We start from the raw sequence: 16,106 nt of genomic DNA, 5'->3' as shown, positions 1-16,106 counted from the left end.
CCCCGTATCACAAAGAGAAATAAAATAAGACAGATGGCCGGCTGAATGACTAACGTGTTACCTCCTAGGCTCACTCAGTGTGCTAACATCCAAAAGGTCGGAGCCTCACATGGGATCTGCATGCTGACAGGCAACCACAGCTGTATCCCTATCCATGGTAGGAGATGCCACACTCACTATACATGGGACCTTCCTGACCAGAAAAAGTGGCATCAGAATAGGAGATAGCAAGGTGGTTGCTAGGGGAGTCGCTGTGGCCATGGCGTCTATCTCCTGCCCCTGCCTGGCCTGGCTGAATCAGGGCTATGTTTCCCCAGTCCAAATTCCAGCTGACTGCTATTTCAAGAAGACACACAACCCTCCATATCCTGTGGGCAGGGAGGATACTCAGACAGATGTGGGCAGCCTCTGCCATCCAGGCATAACCCAGGCCACCCTAGCCAGTGGGGTAGACACAGGACACACATGGCTCCACTGGTGGCATCTGGGATCTCTCCACATTCAGCCCTCAGACAGGAAGAATCCACCACTGCTCTCTTTCCACTCTACTTTGGACAGAGAACATGGGCTAGCCTCTCCAGCCACAGGTAGGTGGCTTCTTGGGCCTCCTTTGGACAGCATCTCTGGGATGGTGGCTATGGGACTCTGCAGCTTTGCCTGTGGAATCTAAGTCTGCTAGAGCAGAGTGTGTTGCTGGGCTGATCAAGATGGAAGAGGAGCAAGAGACTGTCTAGTTTCAGTCTGAGCCATCTCTTCCTCCAATCCTACCCCACTTCCTGTGGCCCCACAAACTCAAGCCCTCCATTCCTGCACTAGGTGACAGAGCGAACATGCTGATGCATACAACTTCAGTGACCACCCTGCTCGCAAGCCCTTCCCTGGTTCCCCATTGCTCCAAGACAAATCCAGAAAGCTTAGCCCAGCCTTCAAGCCCTTCTCAGGAATGTCCTACTGATTCTTCTGCCTCCTCTTCCTCCATTCTCCCCATACTGAGCTTATGGCTGACCAATAGCAGGTCACAAAGACCAGGTAACATCACAAACAACCATCACACCCATTGTCTCTTCCCTATGTTGTATTGATACGGATTCCCTCAGATCCATCTTTAAATTTGTTTATTTTCTCTTCATCTAGGTCTAGTTTATTCATTAATTTATCTGTCACTTTATTTTACACTTTTTTAACTTTCTTTTTTAAATAATTTATTTATTTTAAGTGCATTGGTGTGTTTGTCTGTGTGTTGGATCCCTTGAAATTGGAGCTACAGACCGTGGTGAACTGCCATGTGGGTTCTGGGAATTGCACTCAGGTCCTCTGGAAGAGCAGTCAGTGCTCTTAACCACTGAGCCACCTCTCCAGCCCCTTTTTTTAACTTTTTAAANGTGTGTTTGTCTGTGTGTTGGATCCCTTGAAATTGGAGCTACAGACCGTGGTGAACTGCCATGTGGGTTCTGGGAATTGAACTCAGGTCCTCTGGAAGAGCAGTCAGTGCTCTTAACCACTGAGCCACCTCTCCAGCCCCTTTTTTAACTTTTTAAAAGTTTCATATATTTTAAACATCCTTTTGTTATTTTTTTATTGTGTACTATTCTTTTTTATTTGTTTGTTTTCTTGAGACAGAGTTTCTCTGTGAAACAGGCCTGGCTGTCCTAGAACTCATTCTGTAGACCAGGCTAGTCTCAAACTTACTGAGTGCTGCCTGCCTGGAATTAAAGTGCTGTGCTAATATATATATATATCATGACTTCCTCTGAACTCTAAAAAACTAAGCATTCCTAGGGCTTTTACTTTTTTGAGACAGGGTCTCACTCTAGCTCAGACTATCCTGGAATTTGTTCTGTAGCCCAGGTTAGTGCCAAATTCATAGTAAGCCTTTTCTCAGCCTCTTAAGTGCTTGGGATTTCAGGTGTGAGCTACCATGCCTAGCTAATTACAGCTATTTTTAAAAACCAGACTATTTTCTGTAGTTCTTCGGGCTGTTTCCAGGACCGGCTGCTTGCCTCTCACAAGGATGAGATGCCTGTGGCCTCTATTTTTTTCCGCTGGTGCTGAGGATGGCACCTAAGGCCTTGCACCTGTGAGGCAAGCACCTTCCACTACATCAGCCTCATGCTCATCACGTGCTCTGCCCTGCTGTGTGCACTGTTCGTTTTGGATGTGAATTTGTCTTCAGGGAGAGCTGTCACCTGTGTCCATGCTGGCTCTCCATCATGAAGGCTTCCCTAAAGAGTCACTTGGATTTGCTTTTGCTGGGGTCCCTGGCAACAGATGGCTTCCACGGAAAAAGGAGTAAGTCGCAGGCCCGAGGGCGCCAGGACTGGCACCAGGCTCTCTGCAGAAAGTCGGAGGCAGGCAGGAAACATCTGCCTGAAGTGGGAACACTACCAGCTGAGCTGTCTGCCAGCCTAGACAAGCTTGGGATCAGGAGGCCGCCTGAGTTCTGAGGGAAAACTGAGTCAGCCTCGTGACCCTGGAAGCGCAAGCCTCCAGCCTGGAAGATGCCCCGCGATGCGCTGAGGAAGCTATGGAGCCAGCATATGGGGGAAGCATGTTGTGCTACACTGCTTCTGTGTATGTTTGAAATTTTTGCGAAAATGTCATTACGAACACTGCCAAGTGCTCAACACATACGACTGTCCCTGGTGCTCTGAAGCACATGGCTTCAGCTCCATCTCCCAGTCCAGCTTTTGACTTCAGCTCTTTGTTTCTGGCACCTGGGAATTCCCTGTTAGCTTTAGCTTTCAAGTGCAGCTATGTAATTTAAACAGGCTTTCTCTGCTATTCTAGATGGGAAAGCAAGGCGTGTGTGGGAGGAAGTAGGGATGGAGGTAGAGGTGGAGGTAGAGGCTCTGACATCTACTGACAAACTGACCAGATGTCCTTTCTAATCAATGAGAAAGCCCCACGGAAATATTCCCTCTTCAGGGAAGCCTTTCCCATCTGCCAGCAGCTACAGCTAGGCGCACACTCTGACATCTATTCAGGCTCCCATGCTAAACCCTGGACTTGAGCAGCAACTGAATGGCATTTTCTACTCCCATTGACAGGGGAATCTGCTTGCTAGAAGAGTCTAAGCATGAACAACACCCAGCCCAGGGCATTCCAAGCAACAGGTTGAGCAGCTGCTATCCCTTTCAGTGAGAGCTATGGGGGCTCAATGTGAGTTCTACTCTGGGCTGCCACAGAGGCCAAGCTGAGCCAGCAGCAATGTACAAGAGGATGCTGACAGGGGACCCCTTCCCAGGGGGTAACAGAAAGGGCAGGCCCAAACCAAACCCTCTATCTCCTCACATGCTTCCCAGCCCCAAAGCCCCTGGAGCCCACAAATAAGCTGGCGCTGTTCTCAGCCCCAGCTCTTTGATCCAGGCAAGCAGCAACACCTAACTGGCGCCCTCCACCAATTCTGACCTTATCAGGCTTAGGGGAGAGACAGGTGCCTGGGGCACAGGCCAATTAGGTGCCTTGCTCTGGTGCCCACTGAGTCACATCCTGGTTGAGCTTGCCCAGCGTCTTAGCTAAAATGGCCAGCAGGGTGAGGGCACTGAAGGGAGCCATCCCAGCTGTGTCACAATAAACAGCAGGGTCAAGGCAGGCTACAAGGCCTCACAAGACTCTGAGAAGGCTGGGAATTCTTCTCATCTGGGCCCAGAGGCACCCACTGTGGGGACACTGTGATGTCAGACACTCAAGCTGCAAAAGCTAAAAGGGCAGCAACATGCAGAGGCAGGGTCCCTCTGCCACAAGTTCTCAGCAAGTGGCCCCCCTCCCTTGGCCCACCTCTTTCACCAGCAAGTGAACTTGGCAAAGGGAGCCTGTAGAGTTCTGAAAGAATCAAAGGAGACCATATTTGTGGGGGACCTGTCCATTTCTGGCCAGGTCATTAGGGTCCATGAAGCAAGAATCCAGCCTGGGAGGTACTGGGGAAGGAAATGGGACCTGACCTCCCACATTCTCTGGAACTGCCCCCAAACCCCTGGGAGGCAAGGTAAAACTGACCACACTCAGGGTAATTGACAAAGGAATCTGGGGTGCAGCCTCCCTCCAGTTCACCAGCAAGGCTAGAACCAGAGGGATAAGGTTCATCCAGCTTCTTGGGAACTCATGGGGGGTAGAGACCAGAGTCTTAGAAAGCTGCGCAGCCCACTCTTCCCATACTACCACTGGCCAGGACCCCTTCTTCTGGGTGATCACCTTGCACGGAGCAGGGCAGCCCAGCTACGGAGGCCAGGAAGGGAAAAGAAAGGCCTGGGCTCATGACATGGGTGGAGGCCGCAGCTGTTGGGGTAGAGTCCTGACCACTGCGTGCCTTGCCCCGCTTTAGCTCAGTGTCACTTGTTAAGAAGGAGTCCTACAGCCGGGCGGTGGTGGCACACGCCTTTAATCCCAGCACTTGGGAGGCAGAGGCAGGCGGATCTCTGTGAGTTCGAGACCAGCCTGGTCTAGTTCCAGGACAGGCTCCAAAACCACAGAGAAACCCTGTCTCGAAAAACAAAAAAAAAAAAAAAAAAAAAAAAAAAAAAAAAAAAAAAAAAAAAAAAAAAAAAAAAAAAAAAAAAAAAGAAGGAGTCCTACAACCAGCAAACAGATCTCTCTCTAAGCCAAAGACCCTACCCAGGATCTCTGCCCAGCAACAAGGGTCTGGGTGCTTGCTGAGGGGCCTGGGCAGTGTATTGCGTGCGTGCGTGCAGCGCTGTGCCATGCCTGTGTCATTCTGTGAGCTCTAGGGGCCATTGTGCATATGGAATGCCACCTAGACAGGTCAGGCAGGTTCCAGGGCAGATTCCCTCCACCCCCACCCTCCTAGAACAGCTAGGCTGCAGAAGGGTTCATGGGCTGGAATGCAAACTAGAGCTCTCCCACACACCAACCTGCCTAGGGTTCACAGCCAGATGAACTCCAGGACCAAAGGCCCAGAGACAGGCTGGAGTCACACGACAAGGTTGGAGCCCGGTCATGACCAGACATCCTGGGATCCCATACTGGAGTGAGTCTCCAGCGGACCTTCAAGAGCCATCTTAGGTCATGGTGGTATAGCCAAATCCAGTAGGGAGGCCAGGGAGCCAAGAGTACAGATCCTACGGGCCCTGAAGGGTAGGGCAAGGAAAAGGGAGATATGGTCTATCTTTCTAGAAGGGAAACTGAGAGGCTAGGGCAGTTGCACAGTGGTTTCCCCTATGGCCTCTGTGCCACAGCTCAGAAGACCTCAGGCTCTGCTTCTGATGGCCCATGAGGAGGCTGGGATCCCAGGAAGGAGAGGCAGGGAGCCTGTCTAGGGCCAAGCCTAGACAGGACCCAGGACCCCAGACTTCCTCAGAAGCTGACAGGTGGTGACATCCCTTGTCATTCAGGAGGTGATTCCTAAGTGGATCAGAATGAAGGAGTGGAGGAGGGACAGGAACAGGTCACTGAGGCTCATCGGACATTACCCAAATCACTGGCTCCTGGGTACCGATGATGTCTTAGAACCCCAAAGAAAGGTTCCCTTGGTGGGTTTCAGCACCAACCCTGTGGTTTTCGTTATCTCTTCTACCCACTTGGGACAGGGGTATGTATTTTGTTTTACAAGAAAAGAAGCTGAGGCTTAGAAGGGAAGGGCCCATAGTGGATGGCAGCTATGGGATTTTGCTGAAATGCCCACCCTCATTCTGATTTGAGGACAGAAGAGACCAAGAGAATGAAGGCTGAGCAGAGCTGCTACCCCTGGGCAAGAAATAGGCCTCACCTGATTGCAGCAAGCCGGCACCCCGGTCCTTGACCCCAAAGTGCTGCTGGATGTCCAGAAGAACACCTGGAGGGGAGATAGAGGGTGATTATTGCAAAGTCAAATCAAGGGCATTCCCATTAGCTGCCCCAGTCTCAGACCAGCCTGGCCCCCCTCCCGCATTCCTGCCCTGCTGTGACCTTCACTTTGCTCAGGCTATCCAGACCACTGGGAAGCTTGGGGTGACAGCCTCCCCTCCCATCCCCACTGAGGACCTCCCATGCTCGGTCTGGGCATAATATCCACTCATCAGCCATGGCAGGAGCCTGAAGTATGAAGAAGAGCAAGGCTCTTCTGTGGTCACTTGATAAGGCTGACCTCTGACTTGCTTGTGCTCCACCCTGGGTGAGAGAGCAGGACCTGGGTCCTATTCTCTGCCATTCACAAAGCCCCCAGATAAGGAGCAAGTGCAGCCACAGCCAGCTGTGGAGACAACTGGTAGCTGGGATCAAAGACAAAGTGACTTAAGGCACCATTCACACAGGCTCTCATGCCCCTGTATGTAAGCATGTGTGTTGCACATGTATGTGTATTTGCGTGTGCGCGTGTATGTGTGCGCTCTCTCTCTCTCTCTCTCTCTCTCTCTCTCTCTCTCTCTCACACACACACACACACACACACACATACACAGAGACACATGCACACACATACCACACATGCCAGCTGCCCTTGTGACCAGGACTCCAGTTCCCAGACACAGGAAGCAGGCCTCAGAGAAACAGGTCCTAGAGGCCATGACTGTTCCCCAGTCTACCACCTTTGCTCTATCAACAGAGGCTACAGGAAACCTACAAATCATCCACTGCTGAGAGACAGAGCCATAGCTGTGCTGGGCTGCAGACCCCAGATGGCTTCCGTAGTTCTTACTCAAGTCTCCAGAGTTAGTACCCCAGCAGCCTAGCCCCAGGCCCCACCAGGCTTATCTCTGTGGACAGAAGGACCACCAACCGCAGAGAAGGGGTTAGGGACAGGAAGAGATGACACCCTGCCTTCAAGAGCTGCCTGCACTGGGAGCATAGGCTCTTGGGGCTCCTGGAGCTTTCTTTGAAAATAGCAGCATGACTGGTGACTGACGGTTTGTGTGTTGGATGTGAAATCCCTTGTCTGTTTACTCCCCATGTAGCCCTGTGAGACCGCACTGTTATCCCACTGGACAGGTGAAGAAACTGAGGCACAGGAGACTGAGCCATAGGCTCAAAGTCACCAGCATGGAAGAAGGACCAGAGATTGCTGGGCACTGCGTCTGGGTCTAGTCTGACAGATGGGGCGGGGGCACCAAATGTCATTGTCCCTCTTTAGACCCTTCTGGGAAGCTAAGGGGTCTTCCGGGCTGTAGGGCCAGGCCTGGCTGGTGACTGGCAGCCTGAGAGTCGGGAGAAAGCATCTTCCTCTAATTCGCTGAGTAGGATTCTCCATAATTACGCTAATGAAGAGGCAGTGTGAGGCCCAGCTAATGACTTAATAACCAAGGTCTAATGGGGCAATGCCCTTGCCACAAAGCTGGATAGTAGGAGCTAGGTCTGTAGATGGACATAGTCGCTATGTGGGACCAGCGGTGCCTGACCAGCCTCAGAGGCCAAGAGGCAGCACCAATGGGCTCAACTTTGGGGAACTGTCCACACTTATCTCCCAGGCCCCAGCCCGTTCCCTGTCCTAAGTCAGGCCTCTCTCTCGGTCACTGTTGCCTGTGGCTCCACAGTGTACTAGCCCTTCCTCGGGTCACAGACAACAGGTTCACAGTTCTGCCCACCCTGCCCTCCTGCCTCACTTCTTGGATGAGAGCCCCACCTCTCAAACTACCCAATGCCTGCTTCCACACTCCAAATGCCTCTTCTTTAGCCTGGCCCTTGGCTCATTACACTCACTGATCCCTGCCACTCCTTCAAGCTTGGCTTCCACGCCTTCTCTCCTAAGCAGTCTTCCCTTATTTCTCCCCCTTCTGCCACCCTCAGTCAGCCAGTGCCCCGTATTTCCTGGTCCACCCTGACATTAGCACCAATCCCAAGGAAGGGTCAGGATGAGTTAGTTCAATAGAAAAGACACACAGGGTTGAAGGCTCCACTGTGACTGGGAGCTAATGTCATTAGTAATTGCTTCCTAGTAAATTCTGGTATTGGGAGGTTCTCATGGCAAATCTAATCCGGTCACTCGCCTGGTGTTTGAGTTGCCACCACCATTCTGCACATGAATAAACCAAGGCTAAGGGGAAGGAAGCCACTGCCACATAAGCCCCTCAGGCTCTGGACGTGGGCTTTGAACCCAGGGCTTGAAATACTGAGAGGAAAAAACAAGCTTCGTTTCTGTCAGTGTCCTCCCATAACAGACAGCTTCTGTGGGTCAAGGCAGGGGGGTCCCCAAACAACACACAAGCCATGGTGGCTGCAGCAGGCACAAATGGGGAAACGGTCACTTCAGTTCTGACAGCATCCATCTAAGGAGGCATCAGACGACCCAGGGGGAAAACTTAGTCCCAAGGCTGCTCCCCACTGCAGGTGCCCATCATAAGCCCCAAGCTGTCCTGTGGGCTTCCCACAACCCCTTCGAGTTCAATTCATTTGCTAGCACAGCTCATAGAACTCAGAACACACACACATCTATAACAAAGATTTCAGGGCACACATAGAACAATGTCTATGTTGAGACACGTGGGGAGGGGCATGGGGTTCCTCATCTCCTAAAATATCACCTACAGGATCACCTATAGGAACCTCCCAGCAGCCTACTCTCCGGTCCTTTGGGATTTTTGTGGAGGCCTTGCTATATAGGCCTGATCACCGAACCCTTGGCCAGTGGTAATCAACTCAGTCCTCAACTCCTCCCTCTTCTGTCTCAGCTTTCCAACCTTGTCTCCAGTGACCAGCCTCTACACTGAGGCTCCCTGGGGACACGACCAGCAGGCAATTCTTCTGCGTGCCAAATATGCTAATCCTTTTGAAAATTCCAACCATTTTGGTGAAAGTAAAGAGGCTCTCTTGCTGCCCTCTGCCCTGCCTCTTGCTGCTTCATGTCTATCCCCTAGCTCGGGGCCTAGCACAGAGCTGGTTCACAGGGGCAGTAGGGGTTGGGGTGAATGTAGATTGATGGGTGACCATGGGTAAGGCACAGACCGTGGGGAGTTGGCTCCAGAACTTCTAACAAGGTCATAGCATCAGTGCTGGGTAGATAAAGGATGGGCATCAGGAGGGAGTGGGAGAACGAACTAGTGCCCTCCCCATCCCCCTATCCCCCCACCCTGTCCTATATGCCGCCCACCAAAGGAAGGGCCTTGGTCTAAAGTTAAGAGAGTCCACTTTCAGGGAAGGAAGTTGTATCAAAACCTGTACAACTTCTCAGCTAGTCGCTCCCCATCCAGTGGTTTTCTAGCCTGGCATTTGCCTCTGCCTCCAGGAAGCTTTCCCTGACCTCTCCATTTCTCTACACACGGACAGGCATCCAAGGTCCCTAGGAACTCTAGGGAAGTTTAGAAGCCAGGGCACAGGAGCTTTGGGATCCCTTCTGCCACTTGCCCTAAAGCTCTGGGTGTAAGGCCAGAGGAACCTCGCAGAGCAGGGACTGCATCTAAAGAGGTCAGGCCCCTCTGAGCCTTTCTAGGTCATTTTCTCTCTTTCCAGCATGGAGAGAGGCAGGGCTGCAGGAGAGCAGGACCCTGATAGCCACTGGCATGGGAAGCTTGTGTCACAGCAGCTCACAGCTGGCTCACATTTTCCTCTAGGCTCCATCCCGGAGCAGGCACGGCACATACATCCTCCCCACCCCCACCCCCGCTTTTTTTTTTTTAAACCACAGTCTTACATTTACTCTTTCCTGGAGGCTGAGGTTCGCTGGGTCACAGGATGGGCCTCATGCCCAGGAGCAACTTCCCACAGCTCAGGCCAAGCCTGGTCTGCCCCCTGGCCCACCAGTTCCAGCCAGGGAGTGGACAAGGTGGGATTCCCACACCAATGTGGTCCCCACCTATTCCAGTCAGAGGCCAGCCTCTCCAGGAGGTCACCCAACCCACATTAACAAGGGTCACATCCCCAAGAACATACACTCTGGAATAGCAGCACCACTGAATTCTCAAATCCATTCACAGATATCACATCCCTCACAAACTCTGGGGGAGGCTCTCTTCTCCTTATAGAATCCTGTATCTGTCAGCCTCTATCTGGTACCTCAGCTTTCAGCCTCTTCCTGGCATCTGCCTCCATCTGGCACCCCATGCCTCATGTGTCCGGGTTGTGGGTGCACCCTAACCTGTCCCCTTGGCCAGCACCCCACCCCTTCACAGCAGCAGCTTTTGGGCTTGGGAATGTGACTCCGTTGCTAGACTGGCTGCCTGGCACACACAATGACCGGAATCTGCTTCCCGACACCGCATACACTAGTGTGCTGCTGCATGATGCCTTGGATCCCATCACTCAAGAGGTAAAGAGACAGGAGGATCAGGAGCTCAAGATATCCTTGGCTACATAGCAAGTTCAAGGCCAGCCTGGGCTACATGAGACCCTCCCAACAAAACAAGGCAAAAACAGAGTTCTGCCCTCCAAATTGTGTCTCACTTAGGATGAACAACCGTTTAACCCAGACTCTTCTCTCATCCTTTAGCTTCCCAGCCTCTCTTTCCACAGGCTAGCTCCATCCCTACACAGCACCTCTAACACCCCGGTACTGTGGGAGTCACCTGTAGTCCTTGCCACCCTCAGTCCCATGAACAAGCCCCAGTGTCCTCCACTCTTCACCGCCCAGCCTTCGTCAGCAGCCTCCCGGCTTCTAGGCCTTGCTTGCCCCTGTTCACTGCTCCTTCAGCCAGACCTCACGAGCAATCAGTAATCACCGACCAGGCTCCAGGTGCTGGAATGAGGCTCTAGAACCCTCAAGGCTACTTCTGAACTCGAGAGGCACTGCTGCAGCCTGGGGAGTGTTAACTCTGGCCATGCCTCAGAATCACCCACAACTTCCTCGAGACCTGCTGACTCAGTCTCCAGCTCAAAGATACTACATCAGACAAGAGCAAGGGGAAGAGTGCTCGCCATGCACCCGGTCCAGCTCTGAGCCCGGAGCCTTCTGTAGTTCTCCATCGCTGCCTGAAGGGAGCCTCGGTGTCCAGCACTCCAGACTTCTGTGACCTGACCTGACTAGGCATGCACATCCTCACATGCATGTACACACACACACACACACACACACACACACCCCCCACACACACACCCCACACACACAGAGTCTCAAGCTCTAGTTGTGACCACTCACTTCCCTGGACCCCCATTTCTTTCCTGAATAAATGGACAGAATGGAAGAACTAGGCTGGTCCGAACCTGCCCAAGACTTTCAGTCACTCCTGGAGAGGGTGCCTGCTTTACAATATGGCCTTTCTCACCAGGCCTGGTGGTATATACCTGTAAGTCCACTTACTTGGGAGGCTGGAACAGGAAGATTAAAAGTTTATCAGAAACTTAGACAGTGTCTTACAATAAAAGTAAAAAGAGAGCCAGGTATGATGGTACACACCTTTAATCTCAGCACTCTAGAAGCAGAGGCAGGTGGATCTCTATGAGTTTGAGGGTAGCCTGGTCTGCAGATCAAGTTCTACGACAGTCAGGGAGAGACATTGTATAATAAATTAATAAACAAGTAAATAAATTAAAAAAGAGGGTTGAGGCTGTAGTTCAGTGATAAAGCACTTTCCTAGCACATACAAGCCCAAGGCTGACGTCCCAGGATCAAGAATCTATAAGCACACTGACCAGAAGCCACTGGCCAGACAAATCAGAAGCCCCCATGACTGCCCATTCACAGCCAGTGCCATCCCTGTGCCCTTCCAGGGATGTCCAGTGCTACCTGTTAAGATCCACTTTATCCTCCCAAGTCCAGATCCAAGGTCACAGCCACCAGAGTATCCTTTCCACCTCTGGGACTCTTGTGACCCTCAGGGGACCCTAGAGCTGGACACCCTCTGGCCCTACTTATATTCCATCTGTGACAGAGAGGTTCCTGGTGAGTCCCCATCATGGTCAGTAGCCCCAAAAGACTAGCCCCTGACCCAGGATGCCAAGTCTCCTCCAGCCAATCCCATCCTGTTGACCCCAGAGTCCTCAAAAGGCCAAATGTAAGAAAAGGACACATTGCTGAGTGTGGTGGTATACCCCTTCAAGCCCAGTCAGCTCTACAAGCATCCTTGTCTCCCAAGAAGGAAAAGAAAAAGGCTGCACTGCCCTTGGGCGCCCTGCCTTGTGCAGCCTGAGATACAAGGCCAAGACAGAGTGACCTTGAGGACTCTTCCTGCTTAGTTATCCAGAACAATCCGTGTGGCACTCAAACCTGTCCCCCAAGCCACATTCGCCTGCCTTAGCCTTTCCTGAAGCAGCAGTCAGCCTAGCTGAATTCTCAGAAGCAGGGCCAGACCATCTGGTTTAAATCCTAGCTTTTCTACCTTCCCTGCTGTGTGGCTGTAGGCAAGCTACTTAACCTCTCTGAGGTAGTCTGCATCTTTCTGACTTGATTTTGCTTCCTGTGATTGTTAGGAGGCTTGAGCATGTTAATCCATTTGGAATGTTTAGAAGTCTAGCACGTGGTAGGTACTCCAGACATATCATATGGTCATCCCTGCTCACTGACTAGTGGGGCAGAATGCAGGCCCAGCTCAGACAACTGTCCTTTCGGTTTTCTTTTCTCTGAAATGAGGCGGATACCTGGAAAAGCAGGTCCTGGGGATCTGAAGGGATACCCCACGTTGCCTCCCACCAGCCCCTCTCAGAAATCTGGTCCCTGTGTGGAGGCCTCGGCATTGGCTCCCTGTGGGAGTATTTCCCATCCAGTGCTTGGCAGCTTCTACCCTGGTAATTACAGGGGCTCAAGAGCCTGGATCTGGGTGGCTACGGCTAGGAAGCCACAGCCTAAGGACCCAGCCCAGGCACACACTCTCTCAGACCAAGCCCTGCCTGTCCTTCAGGAGCAAGCTGACCAACTCCTCTGCCCCCTTCTCAGAGCCTCGGTTGCTGGTTTAAAAAGTGGCCTAGCATCCCACCACATCTTCACTGGGTATGTTCTAGACTCACATATGGGGGGAGCCTGCATCTCCGACACTATTCTGCAAAGCTAGGTCGTTAATATCCGGACAGTCTAGGGTGATTTTTTGGCTGGGACCATGTTGGTAAGGAGCCCCAGCCTGGAGTCTTGCCGCCCCCAACCCCACCCCGAGAAAACCTCTTCCTTCTCAAGAGACCTGCCACAGACCTCCAACAGCCCTGAAGATGCCCCTCCTCAGCAAACTCCTGCCAGGGTGGGTGGGACCAGTCACTGGCCTGCGGTTCTACTCTGTCATTTGGGGCTGCCTTTCCTGGAACCAGACTTAGCCTTAGCAATTTTGGGGCACTGCACAGCCACTCCTTTCCAGCTTAGCCACACAGTCCTGGTCTGGCCCAGCAACTCCCCAGATCACTAGGGCCCAGGGACAAGGTGGCCACAGTCTTATCTTGACCCTCAAGGTGTGGCAGTATGACCATCAGAGGTGATAGGAGGCCAAGGCGTGGGGCAGAGAAAGAAGGGAAGAGATAAGAGGCCTGGGCTGTGTTGGCTCAAGCCCACACACCCTCAACCTTCGGTCCTGCACCAGTAGCCACAGAGCCTGGGGGACTCCTGCCTCCCTATCGCAGAGGTACATGGGACAACAGCCAGAGACCATGCAGGAGCTGGGCTGAGCTGACTTCCAACCTCCGGGATTTTTCCTTGGCTTGTATTTGTAGGACTCAGCCATGACAAGCTCAATAGAGGCCTGAGTCTCAGCAATTTACCCTCAGGCAATACCTGGTTCCAAGAAAGAAGACTACAAACTGAGACCACTCAGGCACCATTCAGGAACAGACCCTCCAAAGGAAATTCCTAACCATTGTAGATAGATCATCTGTTAGCACGCACCCATTGCTTTTCAACAGGACACCCCTAGACAAACGTCCACCAATCAGGGGTCCTGAACCTTAGAAATCCCTCACCCCAACCTCTTCTATTATAAAAACCCTACCCAACTGAGCTTGGGGCTCTCCCTCCAATCAGACCAATATGTTGGACACATGGGGAATCCGAGTTTACAAACTTGTGTAAGAATAAAGACTCTTTGCTTTTATATACAAGACCCAGTCTTCCAGTTGGTTTTGGGGGGACTCTGTGATCTGGGCATAACAGTATTGTCAACCCAAGTCTCCTCCTCGACATCCACACCAGTTATCCTCATATGCTTGACAGAAGCCACCCCTTTGCCCCCACCCACTCAGCCAAATCCCGATCCTTGCCTGGGAGTCTCACTCAACAGCGACACAGAGACCACAGTTGGGTGCAGAGACTTGACCAAGGTCTGTTGCTGAGCTGAGAACAGAGGGGAGGGAGGTAGGAGAGCAGGACTGTGTCCTCTGCACCCCCAGCTTGGGCAGTATATCTTTACCTCCTCTCCCATCCTAGCCAACCGGAGAGAACCAGATTTCAAGCTGACCAGCTTCACGGGATCTCACTGCAGGGTCAGGGCCAACCTTATCCACAGATGAGAAAAGGAAAACCCTCCCGAATGTCCTCCTGGACGCCCAGAAGTGGCTCCACCTGGGTGAGGTGATCCCCATTGTCTAGGCTGAAGACTGGCAAGGACAGATTTGCCCTACTTCCTCTCATTTCCTTCCAGGAAATGCCAACCCAGAGGCTCATTGTGCACCCTGACCAGGATAAAAGGGCCAAAACCCACCAACAAGCCATGGTCATAGAGGTCCAAGCACATGGGCCAGATCCTCCACCTGTCCAGCTAACCGGTGCCCCACCCACCCCAAAGTTTTGGGGTTGGCAGAATTGGATCATCTAACTGCTACCCAAGCCTGTGCTAGCCTCCTATTCATGCTGGGATCACAGATATGTCAGCTCCTTGAGGTTAGGAGATAGGGACCTTACTGAGGAGACGTGTGCCATGATGGAAACTTAAAAAGGCAGTTTAAAACCGCGAGCTCTGGCTCAGCCGGTAAAGGTGCTGACACCAAGCCTGACAGCTTGCATTCAAGCCCTGGCGTCCACAGTGTGGAAGGAAAGAATTCCCACTAGTTGTCCTCTGACTTCCGCAAGCATGCTATGACACATGTGCACACAAGATAAATACACGTAAAATGTTAAATTAAATAAATAAAACCCAGAGCTGGGCTGAGAATGTAGCCGAGTTGGCAGAGTGCTTGCCTAGCATGCTGAAGTTCTGGGTTTGATCCATCCTAGGACCACATAAACCAGGGATAGGGGTACATATCTATAATCCCAGCACTTAGGAGGTAGAGGCAAAAGGATCAGGAGTTCAAAGTCATTCTCGGGTATAAAGCAGGTTTAATGCCAGCCTGGGTTGCATAAGATTCTGTGTCAAAAAGTAGGGAGGGGTTGCTGGAGAGACTGCTCAGTGGTTGAGAGCACATGCTGCCCTTGCATTGCAGAGGTCCGGGGTTCAGTTCCCAGTACCCACATCATGATCACAAGCATCTCTAACTCCAGCTCCAGGAGATCTGATCCCCACTTCTTACCCACCAGGGCCTGAGGCATGCATGTGATGTGCACAAAAAACCCTCATAAATAACTATATCTAAAAATTTTAAAAATAAAATAAAAAGTGTCAGACACCTGGCTCCGACCAGAGAACAGGGAGACTTTCTGGAACAAAGGCAGACACTGACAAGACCCATGGAGAAAGAGAGGCCAGTGACTGCAGCTCCTGGGGACCATGATGGATGGTCCTGGGAGAGGGAGGTCCAGGGAGAGCCAGGACCAGAAGACAAGCATTGAGACCAAGGGCCCACAGCAAGAAAGACAAAATCACTGGATATAGATTCTGGAATAAGAGACACCTTGAATCACACAGCAAAGATGGTGAAGTCTAACAAAGCCAATAAATAGCAGGACATTTAGCCCAGGAGCTACTCAGAGCCCGGGGAAGAGGCCAGTATTCAGTTAGCCTCCTTTGTTCTTTATCTCTGTCTATCCTTGAGATTTCAGACCCCTAAACCCAGGCAGAAACAAAAACCACTTCCTCTTGCTGAAGGATATGGGGAAGGGATGAGGGCCTCCCCTCTCCAAACTGCTCCATCTGTCCCCAGTAGCCTCTATCTCAGATCAGACTGCTACCTGCAGCCCCTGCAACCTTCTTGTCCCAACTACACAACAGGACACTGAGGCCTAGTCAGGGCTCTAAGGGGTCCTGGGTACTTCCTCTGAGAGGTGCTGAACTCTGAGAGGTCAACGGGAGAGGTGCTGGCAGGAACAACAGGAAGAGCCTTGAGGAGGAGGCAGGGGCATGGGGCTGGACAGCTGGCCTTGAGTCACCTGTTATTCCAGGACTCTGAAGCTCACCTGGGCA

The 16,106-nt window shown here is 52.0% G+C and overlaps 1 protein-coding gene across 4 annotated transcripts in view; it reads right to left on the bottom strand.

The window, feature by feature from the left end:
* The window catches only part of Spns2 (SPNS lysolipid transporter 2, sphingosine-1-phosphate), a 38,145-nt gene that overhangs the window by 16,999 nt on the left and 5,040 nt on the right, over positions 1-16,106 (bottom strand). For all 4 annotated transcript variants that reach the window (XR_007595458.1, XM_050162451.1, XM_050162452.1 and 1 more), the window contains exon 2: positions 5,723-5,788. Coding sequence is in view for 3 of the 4 variants with exons in the window: in XM_050162451.1 (XP_050018408.1) it covers positions 5,723-5,788 (66 nt within the window). In the remaining variant the exon portion in view is untranslated. The remainder of the gene's footprint in view (positions 1-5,722; positions 5,789-16,106) is intronic.

This window comes from Alexandromys fortis, unplaced genomic scaffold (assembly GCF_014885135.2).
Source record: "Alexandromys fortis isolate MF-2015 unplaced genomic scaffold, M_Fortis_MF-2015_v1.1 scaffold_84, whole genome shotgun sequence".
NCBI classification, from domain to species: domain Eukaryota; kingdom Metazoa; phylum Chordata; class Mammalia; order Rodentia; family Cricetidae; genus Alexandromys; species Alexandromys fortis.
This window is presented reverse-complemented; position numbering and strand designations above follow the sequence as displayed.